At 42.6% G+C, this 26,085-nt stretch overlaps 1 protein-coding gene and 1 non-coding gene across 5 annotated transcripts; both read left to right on the forward strand.

The window, feature by feature from the left end:
- Window positions 1–24,638, forward strand: LOC121577068 (phosphate carrier protein, mitochondrial). 4 transcript variants are annotated; one of them, XM_041890816.2, is made up of 8 exons: window positions 1–86; window positions 352–555; window positions 1,787–1,911; window positions 3,963–4,142; window positions 9,308–9,489; window positions 13,511–13,683; window positions 21,134–21,244; window positions 23,952–24,638. In XM_041890816.2, the coding sequence occupies exons 3-8, from the start codon at window positions 1,828–1,830 to the stop codon at window positions 24,110–24,112; spliced, it is 891 nt and encodes a 296-aa protein (XP_041746750.1). In that variant the 5' UTR covers window positions 1–86; window positions 352–555; window positions 1,787–1,827; the 3' UTR covers window positions 24,113–24,638. The 4 variants fall into 4 exon arrangements, with proteins under 4 accessions (XP_041746750.1, XP_041746747.1, XP_041746751.2 ...); XM_041890813.2 differs by lacking the exon at window positions 1,787–1,911 and adding an exon at window positions 3,480–3,607; XM_041890817.2 differs by lacking the exon at window positions 1,787–1,911 and adding an exon at window positions 3,480–3,607 and having other exon boundaries at window positions 352–527.
- On the forward strand, window positions 23,607–23,786 carry LOC121577489. The gene has a single exon (XR_006002640.1). It is a non-coding gene; the product is annotated as a small nucleolar RNA SNORA53 (small nucleolar RNA).
- Window positions 24,639–26,085: the final 1,447 nt, after the last annotated feature.

Raw genomic sequence — 26,085 nt, forward strand, 5'->3', positions numbered from 1 at the left:
AGTACGGTCAGTGCTGCCAGACACGACCTCTACGATTAGCTGATGGTAAAGGACGGCTGCGCCATTTTGCGACTGAAAGCCTGAACGTGAGAAAAATACGTAGCTAACTTCTTGCGAATTTATACTTTGCGTGTAGTAACATTTGTTTTGGTGGGAGACATTGCTAAAACAAGAATATTGGTTTAGAGAGCAAGGAGAAGCTAGCAAATGTTCACTATCTAGCTTAACTAATTTCCAGAGTTTGCAAGTTGGATAGCTAGACAAACGCATTCATTTCGGGTTGTTTCATCCACTGTCATTGGTTTAACGTTAGCTAGCTATAACCACGTTGTCTTCATTTGTGCCCCACAGCCACCCGTACGGAACAATGTACCCCAACGCGTTGACACAGTTGGCGCTGGCGAACCCCTTCAGTGCACCGCTGTTCACACTACAAAAAGTCGAGGAACCATCACAAAGCCTTGTTGCCGAACATGGACCAAGCAAACGCACGCTGGCCGCCGCTGCAGTGGCGGTTAAGCAGAGTGGTGCATGCTAGAAATGCTACCTAGCTGGGTAAGTTAGGCTTTAGCCACCTAGAGAGAATGCTGGGCGAAATTGAGTTTCAAATGTTGCCAACCAATAGCTATGTTTTTACTAACGTTAGTCGAGTGTGAGATGGGTTTATGAACGACCGCCAAATGAACTGTCTTTTATCACTCAGCTTATCAGTGATTATATTTATATATATTATAACTAAATTCATTGGTGGTTACACACCAATAAAGGTTAGCTCATCTGAATATCTGGCAGCATAAAGTGTCAAAGCCATTTTTGGTTAGCATTGGCATCTGCGCAGACCCATTCTAGACACTACTTCGTTTTGAGCAGGGTCCTGCAGAGGACACGGGAAGGACAACGTTTTTTAATAAGTAGGCCAGTAAAATGATTACTAGCTAGCTACAACTGCAGAAAAATCTTGAGAATTTGAATAGGAAGCTAGCTAAGTAAATAGCTAGTGTTTCTAAGGATCAGTCAGTCCCCTTTATGTTGAATGAAGCTACTTAGCTACACATTCAGTACAACCTGATATTAATATTACATTATGTAGGCCTATCTAACTTAACGTTATGCCCATGGCAAAGGTAGCTAATCATCAAGTAAATACTGCAACAGTCTAGGGGTTCTTTGTTGCAAAAAAGTTTACTAACACATAGGGGCCTAATGTCATGGTTGAAATAAGACTGAATATAGGGGCTGCACTGTGTTGCATTATCTCCTTACCATGTGAGTTTGGAAGTCTCCCAATTACTAAAGGTCTCATTATGGACATGATGTAGGCCTGTGCTTCTTTTACAGTGGCTACCATAGACTAAGACTATCAGTTAGTGATTAATCTAGCCAATGTGTGGTGTTTGTAATAAAACTTGACACTCAAATAGATAAGGCTGATAGGCTACCATTTACAACCGTCAGTTTACTTACTATATCAGATGTCTGATTTTACAGTTCGCATGAGTCCATCTAGTTAAATGGCATCTTAACGCAGTCATGAAGGTGATTTCGCTCTGTATCCACGGTTGCTCGACTATGTCCAGCTGATCTATCCGCTTAAATAGAATGTGAGGCACCAGTGAAAGACCCAGTACTACAAAAATACATGGTCTTCACTCTTGAGTTGAACTGAACATGTATGATTTCAGGTCTATGCACCAATGACCCTACTAAAGAGTAGGCCTAATATTACAGTGCGCACATTTTTTCCTCTTACATCTGTGAAAGAACCCCAATTCTTTCTTTTCCTCAGAGGGAGACAGTTGTGAGTTTGGCTCCTCATATTATTTCATTATGTGTGGCATCGGTGGGATCCTGAGCTGTGGTACTACACACACAGCTTTGGTGCCCCTTGACCTCGTCAAGTGCAGGTTGCAGGTCTGTGGGCCCGCCATGGGTTGCATGGCATGTAATGGATATTGTGTTGTAGATTTCACTACAAGTCGACGTCATTCAAAATAACTGACTATCACCAAGACTAAGATCACACAAATAACGGTTTGCAGGATTAGTTTGAGTTACCACTAATTTGTTGAAATAAATGTAACCCATTATCATTAGGCCTATTTCATTTGCATGTTTGAGCTTGAGATGCACTGTTGAGGCCCTTTGCTCCACTAGGAGCTATAATAAATAAGTCAAAGGGGTCAAGTGAGCTGTGAACCAGCTTAAAACATTAACAGGAGGGAGGGAAGTCTGAGCCTTTCTTAACAGAACTTGAAGGTGCCTTTTATTAATACAATGTCCTTTACCTTTAATGTATGACCTCAGACTCTACTTGCCCTTTCTCTCTGTGCCCAATCAGCAATTTGATACTGTACCCACATTCATTCAACGGCAGTGACCTTTAGCTTAGCAACAACTGCAGTACATTTTCAAGCTAGGACAGGACATCCTCCTTATTAAAAACCAGCCTGGAGTTAGGTCTACCATACTTGCAGAGCAAGTTTTCTAAATTAATGTTGGTGACCTGGGCCTGTATTCATAAAGCTTCTCCGAGTAGGAGTCCTGATCTAGGATCATGCCCCCCGTCCCCCCTCTATGTAATCTTGTATATTATGGTCTAAAAGCCTAAACTGATCCTAGATCAGCACTCCTAGTCTGAGGGCTTTATGAATGCAGGCCCTGGTGTGAGTACAGGAAACACTCAGACATATTATTGATTCAAGCCTTGTTTGTGATAATACTCACCATCACCTTACAATTAACATGAATACATATGTTAATAGCGCTAAGAAGTTTCGGGCAGAGAGAATTATCCCCTGTGCCAGCATACACATTCAGGAGGACAGCCTAGAGCAGTGGTTTTCATCTGGTTTTGCCTCGGGACCCAAATTGAACCATGTTGTCTGTGGTGACCCAATATTCACATCGCAAAAAAGAATCGGCAAAATACAATCTGGAAAACTATTTTAAATGCTATGTTGATATTAAAATGTAGCAATTATATGACAAGGGAACAACATTCCCACCTCTCTCATTGTCAATAATGAAATGTTGCCCATATTCTTGATGAAGAAAGTTAATAAACTCACTGATTTGAGACCACAACATCAACCAAACTGGCGCTGCTAATAGCTCTATATATAAAAATACTGTGATTGAAGAAAAATTGTTCAGAGATTAAATTATTTAAAAATGTAAGTTGGTTATAATTTCTACACATGTTCTACCTGGTTTAAGTTGTTAAAGTTCAGACTGGAGTATATATTTTTTTACTCAGACACCCGCGACCCATTCAAATCCTCATTTGGGTCGCGACCCATCAGTTCAGAATCGCTGGGCTAGAGAACATACTAGACCAAATAGTCTGTCACTTGTTTGCGAGCCTTGGCAGAATTGCTAACATTGTGGTGTGAGAAATTCAAATTCTTAGCATGGCTCCCTAGCCTTATCTAACAGCATGGTGTGTTGTCTGTTTGTGTATTGTGTTCTGTCTGCTCTAGATTCTGATATTAGCTGCGAGTTTGGCTCTATGAAATACTATGCCTTGTGCGGCTTCGGTGGCATCCTCAGCTGTGGGATTACACACACGGCGGTCGTACCCCTCGACCTGGTCAAGTGCCGTCTGCAGGTCTGTATCTCAGCTAATGTCTCTCAGTAAGCTGTAGTGAGTGTGCTGGACTGGAATAATGTATACATTGCAGAGTTGGGGTTAATTCCATTTCTATTCGGGAAGTAAAACTGAAATTCTGTTGTAGATTTACCTCATTGAAAGCAAAAGAGACATTTGAATTTCTATTTACTTCCTGAATTGAAATGTAATTTGCCCCAACCCTTATAAATTTATAATATATTGAGTGTTATGGATGGCCCTGTAGTATTTAGTGCATTTCCTCTACAAAGACCTCCAAGCACCATTTCCCCCCTCAAAACCACTACTACTAGTTCACAACCATTAGCCATTCTGTTTTTAATGTGTTCTCTAGGTGGACCCAGACAAGTACAAGAGCATCTTCAAGGGCTTCTCCATCACCATAAAGGAGGACAGCATTCGGGGGCTGGCTAAGGGCTGGGCTCCTACCTTCATCGGCTACTCCATGCAGGGTCTCTGCAAGTTTGGCTTCTATGAGGTGTTCAAGATCACCTACAGCGACATTATTGGAGAGGTAAGTAGTTACCTACTAAGTAATTGATGACGATGAAAATAATGATTATTGTTTATTTCGTTTCATTTGCACTATGGTGTAGCCGCAGAAAAAACACCTGTTTCAACTTGTCAAGGGGTTAGAATCAGGTATGCTTGTCCGGGGCCACACAAAAATATTTACTGTTGGGGGTACTCGCGGACCGGATTTGTGAAACACTGCTCTACACTATATAATTTTTGGGGGGATGGTATTAAGGGCTAGACAATCTGGACCCTTTCTTTCTAAAACTAGCCGCCGAAATTGTCGCAACCCCTATTACTAGCCTGTTCAACCTCTCTTTCGTAACGTCTGAGATCCCCAGAGATTGGAAAGCTGCCGCGGTCATCCCCCTCTTCAAAGGGGGTGACACTCTAGATCCAAACTGTTACAGACCCATATCCATCCTGCCCTGCCTTTCAAAAGTTTTTGAAAGCCAAGTCAACAAACAGATCACCGACCATTTCGAATCCCACCGTACCTTCTCCGCTATGCAATCCGGTTTCGAGCTGGTCATGGGTGCACTTCAGCCACGCTCAAGGTCCTAAACGATATTATAACCGCGATCGATAATAGACAGTACTGTGCAGCCATTTTCATTGACCTGGCCAAGGCTTTCGACTCTGTCAACCACCGCATTCTTATTGGCAGACTAAATAGCCTTGGTTTCTCAAATGACTGCCTCGCCTGGTTCACCAACTACTTCTCAGATAGAGTTCAATGTGTCAAATCGGAGGGCCTGTTGTCTGGACCTATGGCAGTCTCTATGGGGGTGCCACAGGGTTCAATTCTTGGGCCGACTCTTTTCTCTGTGTATATCAATGACGTCGCTCTTGCTGCTGGTGACTCTCAGATCCACCTCTACGCAGACGACACCATTTTGTATACATCTGGCCCTTCATTGGACACTGTGTTAACAAACCTCCAAACGAGCTTCAATTCCATACAACACTCCTTCAGTAGCCTCCAACTGCTCTTAAACACTAGTAAAACTAAATGCATGCTCTTCAACCGAACGCTGCTTGCACCCGCCCACCCGACTAGAATCACTACTCTCGACGGGTCTGACCTAGAGTATGTGGACAACTACAAATATCTAGGTGTCTGGTTAGACTGTAAACTCTCCTTCCAGACTCACATTAAGAATCTCCAATCCAAAGTTAAATCTAGAATCGGTTTCCTATTTCGCAACAAAGCCTCCTTCACTCATGCTGCCAAAAATGCCCTTGTAAAACTGACTATCCTACCGATCCTTGACTTCGGCGATGTCATTTACAAAATAGCCTCCAACACTCTACTCAGCAAATTGGATGTAGTCTATCACAGTGCCATCCGTTTTGTCTCCAAAGCCCCATATAATACCCACCACTGTGACCTGTACGCTCTTGTTGGCTGGTCCTCACTACATATTCGTCGCCAAACCCACTGGCTCCAGGCCATCTATAAATCACTGCTAGGCAAATCCCTGCCTTATCTTAGCTCATTGGTCACCATAGCAACACCCACCCGTAGTCTGCGCTCCAGCGGGTATATCTCACTGGTCATCCCCAAAGCCAACACCTCCTTTGGCTGCAATTCCTTCCAGTTCTCTGCTGCCAATGACTGGAACAAATTGCAAAAATCTCTGAAGCTGGAGACACTTATCTCCCTCACTAACTTTAAGCATCAGTTGTCAGAGCACCTTACCGATCACTGCACCTGTACACAGCCCATCTGAAATTAGCCCACCCAACTACCTCATCCCTATATTGTCATCTATTTTGCTCTTTTGCACCCCAGTATCTCTATTTGCACATCATCTCTTGCACATCTATCATTCCAGTGTTAATACTAATTGTAATTATTTTGCACTATAGCCTATTTTATTGCCTTACCTCCATAACTTGCTAAATTTGCACACTGTATATTATATGTATTTCTGTTGTATTTTTGACTTTGTTTTGTTTTACCCCATATGTAACTCTGTTTGTTTTTATCGCACTGCTATGCTTTATCTTGGCCAGGTCGCAGTTGTAAATGAGAACTTGTTCTCAACTGGTTTACCTGGTTAAATAAAGGTGAAATAAAAAAAATAAAAATAAAAAAGAGATAAAATGCATTTGGAAAGTATTCAGGCCCCTTCCGCTTTTTCCACATTTTGTTACGTTTTATTCTAAAATTGTACTGAGTAAAGGGTCTGAATACTTATGTAAATGTGATATTTCAGTCATGTTTTTAGCAAAAATGTCTAAACCTGTTTTTGCTTTGTAGCTCAGTTGGTAGAGCATGGCGCTTGCAACGCCAGGGTTGTGGGATCGATTCCCACGGGGGGCCAGTGTGAAAAATGTATGCACTCACTAAATGTAAGTCGCTCTGGATAAGAGCGTCTGCTAAATGACTAAAATGTAAAAATGTAAAATGTCATTATGGGGTGTTGTGTGTAGATTGAGGGGAAAAAAACTATTTAATCAATTTTAGAATAATGCTGTAACGTAACAAAATGTGGAAAAAGTAAGGGGGTCGGAATACTTTCCGAATGCACTGTATAGGCTGGAAGTGGAAGCCTAAGTGTTGTTGTCCATAAGTTTACTCCAATTAGGGGATGGGTGGAAGGGTTAGGGGAAAATAATCAAGGAACATATTTTTTTTAATATTTTTTATTCTTCAAAAAAGTATGGGGGATTGGAAACGATGCAGACAATTACATTGATGGACGCTACAATCTTTTTATTTTATTTGTATTTAACCAGGTAAGCCAGTTGAGAACAAGTTCTCATTTACAACTGCGACCTGGCCAAGATAAAGCAAAGCAGTGCGATAAAAACAACAACACAGAGTTACATATGGGGTAAACAAAACATAAAGGTAAAAATACAACAGAAAATATTTAAACTGTGTGTGTGAATGTAGTAAATTATGGAGGTATGGCAATAAATAGGCCATAGTGCAAAATAGTTACAATTTCGTTTTAACACTGGAATGATGTGCAAAAGATGATGTGCAAATAGAGATAATGGGGTGCAAATTAGCAAAATAAATAACAATATGGGGATGAGGTAGTTGGATGGGCTAATTACAGATGGGCTGTGTACAGGTGCAGTGATCGGTAAGCTGCTCTGACAACTGACGCCTAAAGTTAGCAATCTATCTGCAATATTAAAGCTGATCTGCCCCGTGCAAACAAAAACAAAACAAATATGCCCTACACTACCAATGTGTAGTGCCCACTTGGGTGATGCCCTGGCACCAGAAATCCCACCGCACATCAGTAATCGTCGGAGTAGTTGTCCTCACCTTTACGGGCCTCTATCTCCGCAATCCTCTCGCTGCACTTCTCCTCCGCCTCTCAAGCCGATGTTTGCATTCAATCCAAAAGTTCTCCCACTTAAAAAGATGAGAGAGGCCTGTAATTTTAATCATAGGTACACGTCAACTATGACAGACAAAATCACATTGTAGGATTTTTAATGAATTTATTAGGAAATTATGGTGGAAAATAAGTATTTAGTCACCTACAAACAAGCAAAATTTCTGGCTCTCACAGACCTGTAACTAGGCTCCTCTGTCCTCCACTCGTTACCTGTATTAATGGCACCTGTTTGAACTTGTTATCAGTATAAAAGACACCTGTCCACAACCTCAAACAGTCACACTCCAAACTCCACTATGGCCAAGACCAAAGAGCTGTCAAAGGACACCAGAAACAAAATTGTAGACCTGCACCAGGCTGGGAAGGCTGAATTTGCAATAGGTAAGCAGCTTGGTTTGAAGAAATCAACTGTGGGAGCAATTATTAGGAAATGGAAGACATACAAGACCACTGATAATCTCCCTCGATCTGGGGCTCCACGCAAGATCTCACCCCGTGGGGTCAAAATGATCACAAGAACGGTGAGCAAAAATCCCAGAACCACACGGGGGGACCTAGTGAATGACCTGCAGAGAGCTGGGACCAAAGTAACAAAGCCTACCATCAGTAACACACTACGCCGCCAGGGACTCAAATCCTGCAGTGCCAGACGTGTCCCCCTGCTTAAGCCAGTACATGTCCAGGCCCGTCTGAAGTTTGCTAGAGTGCATTTGGATGATCCAGAAGAGGATTGTGAGAATGTCAGATGAAACCAAAATATAACTTTTTGGTAAAAACTCAACTCGTCGTGTTTGGAGGACAAAGATGCTGAGTTGCATCCAAAGATCACCATACCTACTGTGAAGCATGGGGGTGGAAACATCATGCTTTGGGGCTGTTTTTCTGCAAAGGGACCAGGACGACTGATCCGTGTAAAGGAAAGAATGAATGGGGCCATGTATCGTGAGATTTTGAGTGAAAACCTCCTTCCATCAGCAAGGGCATTGAAGATGAAACGTGGCTGGGTCTTTCAGCATGACAATGATCCCAAACACACCGCCCGGGCAACAAAGGAGTGGCTTCGTAAGAAGCATTTCAAGGTCCTGGAGTGGCCTAGCCAGTCTCCAGATCTCAACCCCATAGAAAATCTTTGGAGGGAGTTGAAAGTCCGTGTTGCCCAGCGACAGCCCCAAAACATCACTGCTCTAGAGGAGATCTGCATGGAGGAATGGGCCAAAATACCAGCAACAGTGTGTGAAAACCTTGTGAAGACTTACAGAAAACGTTTGACCTGTGTCATTGCCAACAAAGGGTATATAACAAAGTATTGAGAAACTTTTGTTATTGACCAAATACTTATTTCCCACCATAATTTGCAAATAAATTCATTAAAAATCCTACAATGTGATTTTTTTTTCTAATTTGGTCTGTCATAGTTGACGTGTACCTATGATAAATTACAGGCCCCTCATCTTTTTTAAGTGGGAGAACTTGCACAATTGGTGGCTGACTAAATACTTTTTTCCCCCACTGTAATTAGTACTGTACTAAGGTTGTTCTCATCAGTGGCACAGAAAGGCTCCATCGCAATTCGTTTTTCCGTGATTCATCGCATCCCGTCTCCTTGACACCAACTGTATCTTTAATAATACGCTTTGAAAAGGAGGCGAGGAGAGAGAATGCAAGGCAATCCAAAAAGATTAATTGAGAAAGAGCCAAAGAATAAAGTTGTTCCCCTCCTCCCATTTTGACTACTCATTATGATTTAGGGATGCACACTTAGTCTTCACCTCCTAACCTCCCGGTCTGCCTACCCCAGGAAAACACCTACCTGTGGAGGACCTCCCTCTACCTGGCTGCGTCTGCTAGTGCTGAGTTCTTTGCTGACATTGCCCTGGCCCCTATGGAGGCGTGTAAAGTCCGTATCCAGACCTGCCCCGGCTACGCCAGCAACCTCAGACAGTGTGCCCCCAAGATGTTCGCAGAGGAGGGCTTCTGGGCGTGAGTAACCCTACTGAATCAGCCGGTCACATTATGCTACCTCCTGCTTAGCTATAACCCTTTGATGTTTGCGGATCTGAAGGGTCTGGATTTGTATAATAATGTACTGAACATAAAAATAAACGCAACAATTTCTACGATTTTACTGAGTTACAGTTCATATAAGGAAATCAGTCAATTTAAATAAATAAATGACACCCTAATCTATGAATTTCACATGACTGGGCAGGGGCTGAACCATAGGCCCACACACTTAGGAGCCAGGCCCACCCACTGGGGAGCCAGGCCCAGCCAATCAGAATGGGTTTTTCACCACAAAAGGGCATTTATTACAGACAGAAATCCTCCTCAGTTTCATCAGCTGTCCCGGGTGGCTGGTCTCAGACAATCCCGCAGGTGAAGAATGCAACAAAATAGGAAAAACGCCAAGGGGGATGAATACTTTTGCAAGGCACTGTATATGTAAAGACAATATTAAATCAAGAATAGTGTGATAGGTGACAATATTAGCATCGCTTTTTTTTGCGACTTTTTCAAATCATAGTCGCACAACTCATGTAGCCTAGCCCATAGGCCTGTATGTTTTGATAAGGTTTGTATTACAACTAAAGTGGCCAAATAACTTCTTAAAATTAAGCACATTAATCCACTTTACAAAGGGTGTAGAGCCTAACTGGCATACATACGCAGCGCGTGAGTTTCAAGTTTGGGGAAGATCATTTTCACCATTAAAAATGCACCTTTATAATAAAAAGCATTACATGCATAATCGCATTTGCAGTGACTTTTGATAATGGTGTTTTCCTGCTAGTGGAACATTCGCGCTTATAGCCTACTGCCATGTGCGCATTGCTGCGCTTATAATGTGAAGAAATAGCCTAATAGTTATCAACATTTTAAGCTAAACCTCATCTGTTGCGTCAGGCTCATTGCTTAAAACAGTTTTTTTATGCTAGTGGTTGTATTAATTTGGGATCTATCGCATCCCACAACTGTCCCAGACTATGTTTGGAATATTTATTTCTCGCACAGAATAGGTCAACTTTTGTACTGTGGGGGGATGGTAGATTGACCTAGGCTAGTGCTTTTGCTGTTCGTTAGGCCTACTCATATTGTTGGCTGACAAAGTAAATGTGGACAGTTCTTCCAATATCTTCAATATGCGCCTCGGAATTGGATAAGGACGCGTGCAGTTGCGTCCACGATGTGTCTGTGTTCACTTGTAGCCTGTGAGAAAGACCCGATCACGTGACTGAGAGCCATATGAGGGGTGCTTTGGCACGCAGCAGGGAGAAGGGAATTATAATTATTATATTCAGCCCAAGGGCTTAACGGCCACTGGCTGCAAAAGGCATGGATTTTTTTAGGGGGATTATGGCTACACAATGGGATGTAGCCGGGTAATTCGAGGCATTATCAAGTGCTTGTCAAATTGTGAATGAGGGACTGATGAAGTGTGCAAATAGCAAAGCGGAGCTCATGCCTTTCATGCAACTTTTTTCAAATTATCATTAGTCGCATCATGCAGCCTTAGAATGTATTAAAAATCAAAACATGTAGCCCAACATTTGTATCACAACTAAAGTTACATAAATAACTCTAAATTAAGCATATAGCAGGACCTGTTTCTTTGTTAACTGTTCAACACAGAATAGCCGCGTGTGCGCACTCCCTCAAATCGTTTGGAGAAAATATCCTTTCTATTTTCTTCAGCTATGTTCAATTATATTCTTCATACTATAAAATAATGCCACAGAATACTAAGCACATCTTGCCTGCTAAATGAACTAGTGTAGCCCACAGCCATATGGCATAGCCAGATCACAACCTAACATAAGGACAACTCAGTGTTCTATTCTGTTCTTTTGAAATAGACTACATTCTCTTCAGATCATGTTTCTTTAGACCTGTCTAAAATAAATAATGGATTTATTGGCTATATTACTTGGATTTATTAGACTTTTTAAAATGTAGATGTTCCAAAGGTCTGCATCAGTGGCTTGTAGTCTGTGTGGAAGCCAGGAGATGCTAAATGTGTTTATGTTAATTAACGGTCAATTACCGTGAGACTGGCAGTTATTTGCTTGACAATCACCGGCTGACAAAATGTCATGACCGCCACATCCCTAGGTGCACCTGTGTAATGATCATGCTATTTAATCAGCTTCTTGATATGCCACACCTGTCAGGTGGATGGATTTATTTGGCAAAGGAGAAATGCTCACTAACAGGGATGTAAACAAATGTGTGCACAAAATGTGAGAAATACGCTTTTTGTGCATATGGAACATTTCTGGGATCTTTTATTTCAACTCATGAAACATGGGACCAACACTTAACATGTTGCTTTTATATTTTTGTTCAGTATAGTTCTTCCACCATATTGCTGCCACATTACAGATCTGCAAACATCGTAGGGTTGCGGCAAAGGGGGAGGGAACACATTGGGACCAGCTGAATTACTCTGGCCTCGTTTTGTAATGACTCAAATAAATTCAGCCCAGAATAAACTCTGATTTTCTCCTCAATGAGAGGTTTCAATTCAAAGTAACACACTCCTTAGATACACCTCTGGGAGGCGCTACTGAGTCCTCTCTCTCGCTCTCTGTATGTGTGTGCGCTGACTGCAGCCCCAGCCCAGATGCCCCCAGCTGCTTTCTGGCTGTACAGTTGGGAGGTGCTTGTAATTGCTCTACTCTCTTGACCAATCAGAATGATGCAAAATGTCACATCAGCAGACAGTGCGCAGTTGATTTCAGGCTGCTATAATGGTAATTTTGTCTAACAGTAGCCTAGGCTAACAGTGAAAGATAAGTATGATGTTCGCCATCATAGAACTAATTCTGTAAAAAATAAATGTTTTCTGTTGAATGTTTTGCATTGTTCTATGTCAGGTTTTGTTGGTGTGTTAATGTAGGCTAATTGCTATTTGAAGTGGGGAAAATAGCATACCATTGTCAGGGCTGACCAGAGGGCTAAATGCGCTATGATGGTAAATTACTTTTCATGTAAAACATAGCCCATGAGAGAGAAAATGAGCTTAGGAAAAAAAAAAAACTTTGTGCGTCCTCGGAACTGTAGGCTACATTTAGAACGCAACTGTAAACAACGAACTGTCAAAGCCACATGATGTCTGAAGCATCAGTAGCTCAATGTGCCATACACAAACACTACTTTCCAAAGTTTGTCATGTTATTAAACTAAGCATTTCAAATGTCATGGTATATCCTTGTGTGTAATAAAGTAACATGGCAAATTAAATTTAGACAAAGCTTTTTTTATTGTTAAAATGGGCCCCAAAAAATCATCAAAAATGAATACCTTCTAGGGATGGGCATTTAAAATGATTTCAGGCTTCGGTTATCCGGATAGTCGAAATACATGTGCTCTGCTTGGAAGGGTGAGAGAGGAGCAGGGGCCGCTGTGTGTGTCTGTGGCACGGAGGGAGAGCGAGAAAGTAGCCTATCTATCATACCATCTGGTAGTGCCCGTCATGACTGCATCAAATCATTGTAAAGAAGCTATTTAGAGTAGCCAGCTAATTTAGCCAGCTAGCTAGCTAAAGTAGCAAGGCTAATTTAGTCTATTTTGAGGCGTCCTTGTCTACAACAACTCCATTCATATGAAACAACAGCTTACCTGTTGGTTAATCATTGTTGCCTACTCCTTCTCATTTAGCCAACTTAACTTTAATTCCATTTTGCGTTGATTAGAAATCTCCCACTTCACTTGCTACACATGGAACCTCTGACTGTAGCGGCGCTTTGATTGACCGACAATAACAACAAGCTACACGTGTGAAATGTATGTAAACTTTTAAAGTTTTAAAATGTCTAATGTAATGGTCTATCCTTGTAGCAATGTCTCCCAGGGAATCGAATACTAATGTCCTTCAGGATATTCGGTTAACCGTGCCCATCCTTAATATAGTTCAGAATTAGGCTTAATCCTGGTGTGGGAAATGTCAATAAAACCAACAAGTCACTCATTTGCTCCACCTCTGCCTCTGTCCCCTCTCTAGTTTCTACAAGGGTGTGGTCCCTCTGTGGATGAGGCAGATCCCCTACACCATGATGAAGTTTGCCTGCTTTGAGAGGACCGTAGAGCTGCTGTACAAACATGTGGTGCCCAAGCCCCGTGCTGAATGCTCCAAGTCTGAACAGCTGGTCGTCACCTTCGTGGCTGGATATATCGGTGAGTCCACAGTGCTGGAGAGAAGTTTATTGCAATTGGTAGATGAATAGGTATGTTAAAAACATATTTACAACCACATAGGTCAGGGATGGGCAACTTTGATGGGTGGGGGCCACAAAAAATCTGAACTCAAAATGAGGAGCCACACTGGCTCGTGTCTGCTTACCCACATCCATACCCACACATGCAGTCAGAGCCTGTCCTAGCCTTTTGGGGACCCTAAGCAACATTTGGTTGGGAGGGGCCAACAAAAACACGAACCAAGTCACGAACTCTGATACCTTCTGCGCCTCGACCTGTTTCGTCCTGTTGTTTCCGAAGTTTTATTTTGTTTTTATTTTGTTCATAAGTGTTTGTGTCTACCTGCTACCAACTAGCCAGCTAGCTAGGTTGCAATGGAGCCCGCTTCGCCTGGAATAGCTAACGAATGTTTCCAGTGCTGCTGTTTATTACGCTCTTGTCCTGGACAATATTAACAATCCGGAGTTCCAATGCGGCAATTGTTTGCTTGCGGAGGATTACAGGAATGAGGTGGCTTTCCTTAGCAAGCAAATTTCAATTCTGCACGAATTTGTGGGGAAAACGCAAATTGGAACTTTCTCGTTCTCAACTTCTGTGGCAGGACGCCGCTCCGGGCCTGATGGATGTATCCCCACCTTGTCATCTGTCCCTATCCGAAAGGCCTGTGTTACCTGGAACTTGCCTGCCAAGGAAGTCGTCTCCATCTACTTCTCCTCCTCCATCTTGTAGTGGAGTAGACGTAGAACAGCAAGAGGATTGTTTCAATCAGTGCTGGATCTATGTCACAAGTCGTGGAAACCGAAGACAGCGGAATGCTTCTAAGAGGACTGGACTGTCTGTGATAAGGAAAACGTTGCCGTACTGGTGCCTGAACTACCTGCGCCTTCATCGCTGGGACTGCCTGTGTCTGCGATGGCTGTGCTGACTCCAACTACGCTGACTCCAGCAGCGGCTTCGTCGTCGAGTTTGGCTCCTTTCCCTCTTTTGTTGGATCTGACGGGGCACTGCCTACTGTGGGCGGTCTGGACCTATCGCCCGGGCCCGTGAAAGGTTCAACTAATTGTGTGAGGGGTAGGAATGGGCGGATTTCTCCATCCCCTTCTCCGGCCGTTGTATTGGGCAGTTCAATGGTGAGAAATATCTCAGTCCTGGAGCATAAACGCTCTGCTATCCAGGAGCACAAGTACAGGACATCAATAAGCTGCTCCCAAACATTTTAAACCTGCATCAGGAAATTGAGTCTATCATAGTTCATGTGGGATTCAATGACATTATGAAGGGCAGCTCAGAACAGCTGAAGATGGATTTTAAAGAACTGATTGGGTCTCTGCTTGACACCAACAAACACCCCATAATATCTGGCCCTGTGCCCCACCTAAATCGTGGCATTGAACATTTCTGACTTTTAGCCCTCCATAACTGGCTGTGAGACTATTGCAGCTCTGTGGGTGTAACATTTATTGACAATTTTGATACTTTCTGGAAACAAAGCTCGTTTTTATAAGGAGGATGGGATTCACCCAAATCATTTGGGTTCCTGGATCCTTTCACAGCCTTATAAGGCTGCGATGAGACAATGACTTATCAATGGCCCAGCTCAGTTAATCCCTACTATTGTGTCGCTGAGTTGTCATTATGCTTCAGCAAATGTACATTATCCCAGGGGCATTGGAAGACACAATGTAAGTAACCTAATTTATGTTCCTCTAACTGCCCTGAATGCCTCTGCTGATCCTACAGCTATTGTATGCATCAATCATGTGCCTATGAACCAGAGTTATACTGTTAGCACTAAGGTGGTGTGCCCTAGTAGGAAGTCCACTGTGTGCAGCTCACCCTGCACTAACATAAATAACTTGAGTATGTCTACTTCTGCTAAGCTTCCCAGTAAAGCAATGAAAACGATCAAGCATCCCAGAAAAGTGTAGAAATAGCCCACGTTAACATATGTAGCTTAAGAAATAAGGCTCATGAAATCAATAATTTGCTAGTAACAGATAACATTCCTATTCTGACCATCTCTGAAACTCAGATAATACCTTTTGACGCAGTGGTAGCAATACATGATTATAACATTTACAGAAAAGGCGAATGCCAAAGGTGGAGGTGTTGCCATTTTATATTAAGAACCACATTCCTGTAAAGCTTAGAGGATCTCATGTTAAATACTGTAATATGGCTACAGGTTCATCTGCCTCACCTAAAGCTCATTCCGGTGGGAAGCTGCTATAGACCAACAAGTGCTAACAGTCAGTATCTGGATAATGTGTGAAATGCTTGATAATGTATGTGATATCAAAAGGTATATTTTCTGGGTGATTTTCAATATTAACTGGCTTTCATCAAGCTGCCCACTCAAGAAAAAGCTTCCAACTGTAGCTAGTGCCTGCAACCTGGTTCAGGTTATCAATCAACCTACCAGGGTAGTTAAAAAACGGCACAGGAATGAAATCATCATGTATTGATCACATCTTTACTAATGCTGCAGAAATTTGCTTTGAAGCAGTGTCCAAATCTATCGGATGTAGTGATCACAATATAGTAGCCTTATCTAGGAAAACCAAAGTTCCAATGGCTGGGCCTAATATAGTGTATGAGGTTATACAATAAATGTTGTAGTGATTCCTATGTTATTGATGTAAAGAATATTTGTTGATGTGTAATGAGGAGCAACCAGACGCTGCATTTGACACAGTTTATGAAATTGCAATTCCTGTTGCTAATAAGCATGCACCCATTTTTAAGAAAATTACAGTGGAAACTGTTAAATCCCCGTGGATTGATGAGGAATTGAAAAATGTTATGGTTGAGAGGGATGAGGTAAAAGGAATGGCAAATAAGTCTGGCTGCACAACCGATTGGCAAATGTATAGCAAATTGAGAAATCGTGTGACTAAACTGAATAAAAACAAGAAACTATACTATGAAACAAAGATAAATGACCAACCCATAGTAAACTTTTGGGAAAAATTGTGTTTGACCAGATACAATGCTATTTTACTATAAACAAATTAACAGACTTTCATCACGCTTATTGGGAAGGACGTTTAACAAGCACGGCACTTACACAAATGACTGTTTGGCTGAGAGAAATTGATGATAAAAAGATTGTGGGAGCTGATTTGTTATACTTCAATGCGGCTTTTGACATTATCGATCATAGTATGCTGATGGAAAACGTATGTGTTATGGCTTTACACCCCCTTCTATATTGTGGATAAAGAGTTAACTATCTAACAGAACAGAGGGTGTTCTTTAATGGAAGCCTCGTCAACATAATCCAGGTAGAATCAGGAATTGCCTTTGAGTAAAGCCAGTGTGTCTATGTATGCGGATGACTATACATGTCAGCTACTACAGCGAGTTAAATCACTGCAACACAAAGAGCTGCAGTTAGTTTCAGAATGGGTGGCAAGGAATAAGTTAGTCCAAAATATTTCAAAAACTAAAAGCATTGTATTTGGGACAAATCATTCACTAAACCCTAAACCTCAACTGAATCTTGTAATAAATTGTATGGAAATTGAGCAAGTTGAGGTGCCACAAAGAGGGACCTCGGAAAATTACTGTTGTCTCTGAATAGGGCAGCATGGCTGGCCCTTCAATGGAGAGCGAACATTGAAGTCGGAAGTTTACATACACCTTAGCCAAATACATTTAAACTCAGTTTTTCACAATTCCTGACATTTAATCCTAGTAAAAATTCCCTGTCTTAGGTCAGTTAGGATCACCACTTTATTTTAAGAATGTGAAATGTCAGAATAATAGTAGAGAGAATGATTTATTTCAGCTTTTATTTCTTTCATCACATTCCCAGTGGGTCAGAAGTTTACATACACTCAATTAGTATTTGGTAGCATTGCCTTTAAATTATTTAACTTGGGTCAAACGTTTCGGGTAGCCTTCCACAAGCTTCCCACAATAAGTTGGGTGAATTTTGGCCCATTCCTCTTGACAGAGCTGGTGTAACTGAGTCAGGTTTGTAGGCCTCCTTGCTCGCACACGCTTTTTTCAGTTCTGCCCACACATTTTCTATAGGATTGAGGTCAGGGCTTTGTGATGGCCACTCCAATACCTTGACTTTGTTGTCCTTAAGCCATTTTGCCACAACTTTGGAAGTATGCTTGGGGTCATTGTCCATTTGGAAGACCCATTTGCGACCAAGCTTTAACTTCCTGACTGATGTCTTGAGATGTTGCTTCAATATATCCACATAATGTTCCTTCCTCATGATGCCATCTATTTTGTGAAGTGCATCAGTCCCTGCTGCAGCAAAGCACCCCCACAGCATGATGCTGCCACCCCCGGTGCTTCACGGTTGGGATGGTGTTCTTCGGCTTGCAAGCATCCCCCTTTTTCCTCCAAACATAACAATGGTCATTATGGCCAAACAGTCCTATTTTTGTTTCATCAGACCAGAGGACATTTCTCCAAAAAGTACGATCTTTGTCACCATGTGCAGTTGCAGACTATAATCTGGCTTTTTTATGGCGGTTTTGGAGCAGCTGCTTCTTCCTTGCTGAGCGGCCTTTCAGGTTATGTCGATATAGGACTCGTTTTACTGTGGATATAGATACTTTTTGTACCTGTTTCCTCCAGCATCTTCACAAGGTCCTTTGCTGTTGTTCTGGGATTGATTTGCACTTTTCGCACCAAGTACGTTCATCTCTAGGAGACAGAACGCGTCTCCTTCCTGAGCGGTATGACGGCTGCGTGGTCCCATGGTGTTTATACTTGCGTACTATAGTTTGTACAGATGAATGTGGTACCTTCAGGCATTTGGAAATTGCTCCCAAGGATGAACCAGACCTGTCGAGGTCTATAATTATTTTTCTGAGGTCTTGGCTGATTTCTTTTGATTTTCCCATGTCAAGCAAAGAGGCACTGAGTTTGAAGGTAGGCCTTGAAATACATCCACAGGTACACCTCCAAATGACTCAAATGATGTCAATTAGCCTATCAGAAGCTTCTAAAGCCATGACATCATTTTCTGGAATCTTCCAAGCTGTTTAAAAGCACAGTCAACTTAGTGTATGTAAACTTCTGATCCACTGGAATTGTGATGAAGTGAAATAATCTGTCTGTAAACAATTGTTGGAAAAATTACTTGTCAGTCACAAAGTAGATGTCCTAACCGACTTGCCAAAACTATAGTTTGTTAACAAGAAATTTGTGGAGTGGTTGAAAAACTAGTTTTAATGACTCCAACCCAAGTGTATGTAAACTTCCGACTTCAACTGTATATCTCTCATGGCTCAAAGTGGAGGAGAGATTGACTTCATCACTACTTGTTTTTGTAAGAAGTGTTGAATGCACCGAGGTATCTGTTTTTAAACTGCTAGCACACAGCTCGTACACCCATGCATACCCCACAAGACATGCCACCAAACGTCTCTTCACAATCCCCAAGTCAATAACAGACTATGGGAGGCGCACAGTACTACATAGAGCCATGGCTACATGGAACTATATTCCACATCATGTAACTTATGCAAGCAGTAGAATCAGATTTTGAAAAAACTGATAAAAATACACCTTATGGAACAGCGGGGGACTGTGAAGAGACACCCACATAAGACATGCAGTCTACACACGTATACATGATGTTGTATTGTAAATATGTGATAGTGTAGTAGTGGCCTGAGGGCACACACTAAATGAATTGGGTAAAGTGTTATGAAATGTAATGTCATGTAATATTTTAAATTGTATATAACTGCCTTAATGTTGCTGGACCCCAGGAAGCGTAGCTGCTGCCTTGCGGATCCTTAATAAATACAAATACCTTGCGTGCAAAACGTTTTAGCGGCCCCCCTCTTGAGTGGAAATAAAATGTTTTTGTTTTACGTTTTTGCAATTCTACACATTTTCGCCATGGGGCAGAGAGACATTGCAGTTTTACAGCTACAGTGCATTCAAAGTATTCCGACCCCTTGACTTTTTCCAAAAATTTTTACGTTACAGCCTTATTCTGAAATTGATTAAATCGTTTTTTCCTCAATTTACACACAATACCCCATAATAACAAAGGAAAATGTTTGCAAATGTATTAAAAATACAAAACAGAAACCTTATTTACATAAGTATTCAGACCCTTTACTCAGTACTTTATTGAAGCACCTTCTGGCAGCGATTACAGCCTTGACTTTTCTTGGGTATGATGCAACAAGCTCGGCACACCTGTATTTGGGGAGTTTCTCCCATTCTTCTCTGCAGATGCTTTTTTCAGGTCTCCAGAGATGTTCGGTCGGGTTCAAGTCCGGGCTCTGGCTGGGCCACAAAGCCACTCCTGCGTTGTCTTGGCTGTGTACTTGGGGTCGTTGTTCTGTTGGAAGGTGAACGTTCGCCCCAGTCTGAGGTCCTGAGCGGTCTGGAGCAGGTTCTCATCAAGGATCTCTCTGTACTTTGCTCCGTTCATCTTTCCCTCGATCCTGACTAGTCTCTCAGTCCCTGCCACTGAATAACATCCCCACAGCATGATGCTGCCACTATGCTTCACCGTAGGGATGGTGCCAGATTTCCTCCAGACATGACGCTTGGCATTCAGGCCAAAGAGTTCAATTTTGGTTTCTTCAGACCAGAGAATCTTGTTTCTCATGGTCTGAGAGTCCTTTTGGGTGCCTTTTGGAAAACTCCAAGCGGGCTGTCGTGCCATTTACTGAGGAGTGGATTCCGTCTGGCCACTCTACCATAAAGGTCTGATTGGTGGAGTGCTGCAGAGATGGTTGTCCTTCTGGAAGGTTCTCCCATCTCCACAGAGGAACTCTGGAGCTCTATCAGATTGACTATCGGGTTCTTGGTCACCTCCCTGACCAAAGCCCTTCTCCCCCGATTGCTGAGTTTGGCCGGGCGACCAGCTCTAGGAAGAGTCTTGGTGGTTCCGACATGCACTGTCAACTGTGGGACCTTTATATAGACAGGTGTTTGCCTTTCCAAATCATGTCCAATCAATTGAATTTACCACAGGTGGACTTGTAGAAACATCTCAAGGATGATCAATGGAAACAGGATGCACCTGAGCTCAATTTCGAGACTCCTAGCAAAGGGTCTGAATACTTACATAAATAAGGTATTTCTGTTTTTGTATTTTCAATACATTTGCAAATAAAATAAAAAACGTTTCACTTTGTCATTATGGGGTGTGTGTAGATTGATGAAAAATGTTTTATTTAATCAATTTTAGAATAAGGCTGTAACGTAACAAAATATGGAAGAAGTCAAGGGGTCTGAATACTTTCCGAATGCACTGTAGGTGGACAAACTGCATTTAAAATCATTGAGGATATGGTAATAAAAAGACAACAGGCCACATTAAATCAGTTAGCAGGCCATATTTGGCTGTATGTTTGAGACCCCTGCCCTAGTCAAAATCAAGATTTTCTATGTTGTCTTGATCACATCCCTGGTGGTTGTGTTCTCTCCCCTTCAGCTGGTGTGTTCTGTGCCATTGTGTCTCACCCTGCTGACTCTGTGGTGTCTGTACTGAACAAGGAGAGTGGCAGCAGCGCCTTCGGAGTACTCAAGAAGCTCGGACCCAAGGGTGAGTACTGTATTCTTCCCAGAAGTTCTACAGACAGAGGGCTATCCTATTGCCCATTCTAGACTGTTTAGAACAGCAATTCTCAACTTGTGGGTTGCGACCCAAATTGAGGTTTTGAATGGGTGTCTGATTTAAATAAAATGAAAAAATACTCATCTGAACTTAAACAACTAAAGCCAGGTAGAATGTTTTTCGAAATGATAATGAACTTTTTGAATAATTTAATCCCAGAATGTTTTATATGGCGCTATTAGCGCAGTTTAGCAGATTTTGTGGTCTCAAACCAGTAAGTTTATTAACATTCTTATTCAAGAATATGGGCAAAATTGAATTATTGACAATGAAAAAGGTGGAAATGTTGTTCCCTTGTCATATAATTGCCACATTTACTATCAATATAGCATTCAAAATTGTTTTCCAGATTGTATTATGGCCATCTTTTTTCGCAATGCAAATATTGGGTTGCGACAGACAACCTGGTTAAATTTGGGTCCCGAGGCAAAACCAGTTGAGAATCACTGGTTTAGAATGTACAGTGAGGGAAAAAAGTATTTGATCCCCTGCTGATTTTGTACGTTTGCCCACTGACAAAGAAATTATCAGTCTATAATTTTAATGGTAGGTTTATTTGAACAGTGAGAGACAGAATAACAACAACAAAAATCCAGACAAACGCATGTCAAAAATGTTATAAATTGATTTGCATTTTAATGAGGGAAATAAGTATTTGACCCCTTCTCAAACAGAAAGATTTCTGGCTACGAGGTGTCTTTTTATACAGGTAACAAGCTGAGATTAGGAGCACACTCTTAAAGGGAGTGCTCCTAATCTCAGCTTGTTACCTGTATAAAAGACACCTGTCCACAGAAGCAATCAATCAGACTCCAAACTCTCCACCATGGCCAAGACCAAAGAGCTCTCCAGGGATGTCAGGGACAAGATTGTAGACGTACACAAGGCTGGAATGGGCTACAAGACCATCGCCAAGCAGCTTGGTGAGAAGGTGACAACAGTTGGTGCGATTATTCGCAAATGGAAGAAACACAAAAGATCTCTGTAGCTCAATTGGTAGAGCATGGCGCTTGTAACGCCAGGGTAGTGGGTTCGATCCCCGGGACCACCCATACGTAAAAATGTATGCACACATGACTGTAAGTCGCTTTTGATAAAAGTGTCTGCTAAATGACTTATTATTATTATTATAATCTCCCTTGGCCTGGGGCTCCATGCAAGATCTCACCTCGTGGAATTGCAATGATCATGAGAACGGTGAGGAATCAGCCCAGAACTACACGGGAGGATCTTGTCAATGATCTCAAGGCAGCTGGGACCATAGTCACCAAGAAAACAATTGGTAACACACTACGCCGTGAAGGACTGAAATCCTGCAGCGCCCGCAAGGCCCCCCTGCTCAAGAAAGCACATACAGGCCCGTCTGAAGTGTGCCAATGAACATCTGAATGATTCAGAGGAGAACTGGGTGAAAGTGTTGTGGTCAGATGAGACCAAAATCGAGCTCTTTGGCATCAACTCAACTCGCCGTGTTTGGAGGAGGAGGAATGCTGCCTATGACCCCAAGAACACCATCCCCACCGTCAAACATGGAGGTGGAAACATTATGCTTTGGGGGTGTTTTTCTGCTAAGGGGACAGGACAACTTCACTGCATCAAAGGGACGATGGACGGGGCCATGTACCGTCAAATCTTGGGTGAGAACCTCCTTCCCTCAGCCAGGGCATTGACAATGGGTCGTGGATGGGTATACCAGCATGACAATGACCCAAAACACACGGCCAAGGCAACAAAGGAGTGGCTCAAGAAGAAGCACATTAAGGTCCTGGAGTGGCCTAGCCAGTCTCCAGACCTTAATCCCATAGAAAATCTGTGGAGGGAGCTGAAGGTCGAGTTGCCAAACGTCAGGCTCGAAACCTTAATGACTTGGAAAAGATCTGCAAAGAGGAGTGGGACAAAATCCCTCCCGAGATATGTGCAAACCTGGTGGCCAACTACAAGAAACGTCTGACCTCTGTGATTGCCAACAAGGGTTTTGCCACCAAGTACTAAGTCATGTTTTGCAGAGGGGTCAAATACTTATTTCCCTCATTAAAATGCAAATCAATTTATAACATTTTTGACATGCGTTTTTCTGGATTTTGTTGTTGTTATTCTGTCTCTCACTGTTCAAATAAACCTACCATTAAAATTATAGACTGATCATGTCTTTGTCAGTGGGCAAACGTACAAAATCAGCGGGGGATCAAATACTTTTTTCCCTCACTGTACATTGATGGAGTTAACTTTTCATTAGTCAACCTTCATTGTCCTGCAAGTCAAGGTGTATAGTAAATAGACTGAGGTTTCCAACACACTCCTTAGGTCTCTCTCTGAGTGCTGATTGCAGCTCCAGCCCAAATGCCCCTAGCAGCTGGAGGTGCTTGAGTCATTGGCGTGTGCGAACAATCTACCTGCTCCCCAGCCCATTTCCTGCACTGGCAGCCTCACTGGAACACTACCAGTGCAGACAGGCTGGGGAGCGGACATGCAATACCTATTACCTCCTGTCTCAGAGTAACCACCCCATTAGTTGTTGACCTTTCTGATGTTTTTAAATGGTGTAATGGGATATTAAAATATCAATTTGATCTGAGTTTAAACTGTTTTCTTTCTGTCTTTATTTCTCTCTTGCTCTTTCTTCCTTACTTCTCAGGTGTGTGGAAGGGTCTGGTGGCCCGTATCATTATGATCGGTACCTTGACCGCCCTGCAGTGGTTCATCTACGACTCTGTGAAGGTCTACTTCCGCCTGCCCCGTCCACCTCCCCCAGAGATGCCCGAGTCCCTCAAGAAGAAGCTGGGCCTCACCGAGTAACAAAACAAATATCGGCCTTATCAACAAATAGCAATTCAAAATGGCGGCCTTATCAACAGCCATATAAGATGTAAGACAGCGGCCTTATCAAACAACACATCCTTCAGTTAACATCCACCTAGCACACAGCTCTCTGCCTGCTATAGTCACAGCTCTCTGGGCTACAGGCATGTCCTGCCTGTAGCCCACCTACCCTGGGCTGGGCTACTGATGAGCAGGATTGGGGTCGATTCCATTTCAATTCCATGTCAGTTCTAGAAGTAAACTTATGTTTTAATTTTAAATGCACATTTTCTTAATTGAATGCAAGGTAATTTGAATTTCAGTTTACTTCCTGAATTGATTGAATTGAAATGGAATTGTCCCCAGCCCAGCTGGTCATTGGTAATGACTCATTAGGCATACTAAAAGAGAAGAGGGAGGATGGTTCCCCCCTGTGGGGGTATAGAGGAAAGACAACGACATGAATGCAATCAGGTTAACACCCCACCATAGTTGGGTAATGCTCTAATAAATGTGGAAACAACATAGTGTTTTGTCTTGTTTTTCAAGGATTGTGGCTGATATTGCAAAGTTGATAAGGAAGGTCATGTTTGATTCCACATTAGATGCCTCTTTAGAGACTGACCATTGCCAGTAGTTGTGATGTAGTTATCTGTTTTAAATATGGGGTTGTGATGAGACTTTCAACAGATGCATTTTTTGCTCTGTCACCTAAAAACATTCAATCCAGGAGGGGATTGAATGCTTCAGAAAGATGGTTCTCTAGACATCAAATTTTATTTGCCACATGCGCCGAATACAACAGGTGTATACATTACAGTGAAATGCTTACTTACAAGCCCATAACCAACAATGCAGTTTAAGAAAAAAAAAGAAGCAAATAATTAAAGAGCAGCAGTAAAATAACAGTAGGGAGGTTATATACAGGGGGTACCGGTACAGAGTCAATGTGCGGGAGCACCGGTTAGTCAAGGTAATATGTACATGTGGGTAGAGTTAGTGACTATGCATAAATAATAATCAGTAGCAGCAGCGTAAAAGAGGGGGGTGGGGTAAGGGGTCAATGCAAATAGTCTGGGTAGCCATGATTAGCTGTTCAGGAGTCTTATGGCTTGGGGGTAGAAGCTGTTAAGAGGCCTTTTGGACCTAGACTTGGCGCTCTGGTACCGCTTGCCGTGCAGTAGCAGAGAGAACGGTCTATGACTAGGGTGGCTGGAGTCTTTGATAATTTTGAGGGCCTTCCTCTGACACCGCCTGGTATAGAGGTCCTGGATGGCAGGAAGCTTGGCCTCAGTGATGTACTGGGCCGTACGCACTACCCTCTGTAGTGCCTTGCGGTCGGAGTCCGAGCAGTTGCCATACCAGGCGGTGATGCAACCAGTCAGGATGCTCTCGATGGAGCAGCTGTAGAACTTCTTGAGGATCTGAGGACCCATGCCAAATCTTTTCAGTCTCCTGAGGGGGAATAGGCTTTGTCGTGCCCTCTTCACGACTGTCTTGGTGTGTTTGGACCATGATAGTTTGTTGGTGATGTGGACACCAAGGAACAAGAAGCTCTCAACCTGTTCCACTACAGCCCCGTCGATGAGAATGGGGGCGTGCTCAGTCCTCTTTTTTCCTGTAGTCCACAATCATCTCCTTTGTCTTGAGCACGTTGAGGGAGAGGTTGTTATCCTGGCACCACATGGCCAGGTCTCTGACCTCCCTATAGGCTGTCTCATCATTCATTGTCGGTGATCAGGCCTACCACTGTTGTCGATTGACTCCTTCCCCTCTGCACTGATGGTAAAAGACTTGACAGGTGAAAACAATATGGTGGAAGTTCATCATTAGGGTGGCTTCAGTACCGATAACAGGAGGTGAGAACAGCGTTTTTGTATTTGAAAGAGCGTCCCATGGTGAAGTACACAAACAGCTGACATGTCAGGTCACCCATTACAGAGGCAGTACACTTCCTGTGGGGGATGGAG

The sequence above is a fragment of the Coregonus clupeaformis genome, chromosome 11 (assembly GCF_020615455.1).
Source record: "Coregonus clupeaformis isolate EN_2021a chromosome 11, ASM2061545v1, whole genome shotgun sequence".
In the NCBI taxonomy this organism is placed as follows: Eukaryota; Metazoa; Chordata; class Actinopteri; order Salmoniformes; family Salmonidae; genus Coregonus; species Coregonus clupeaformis.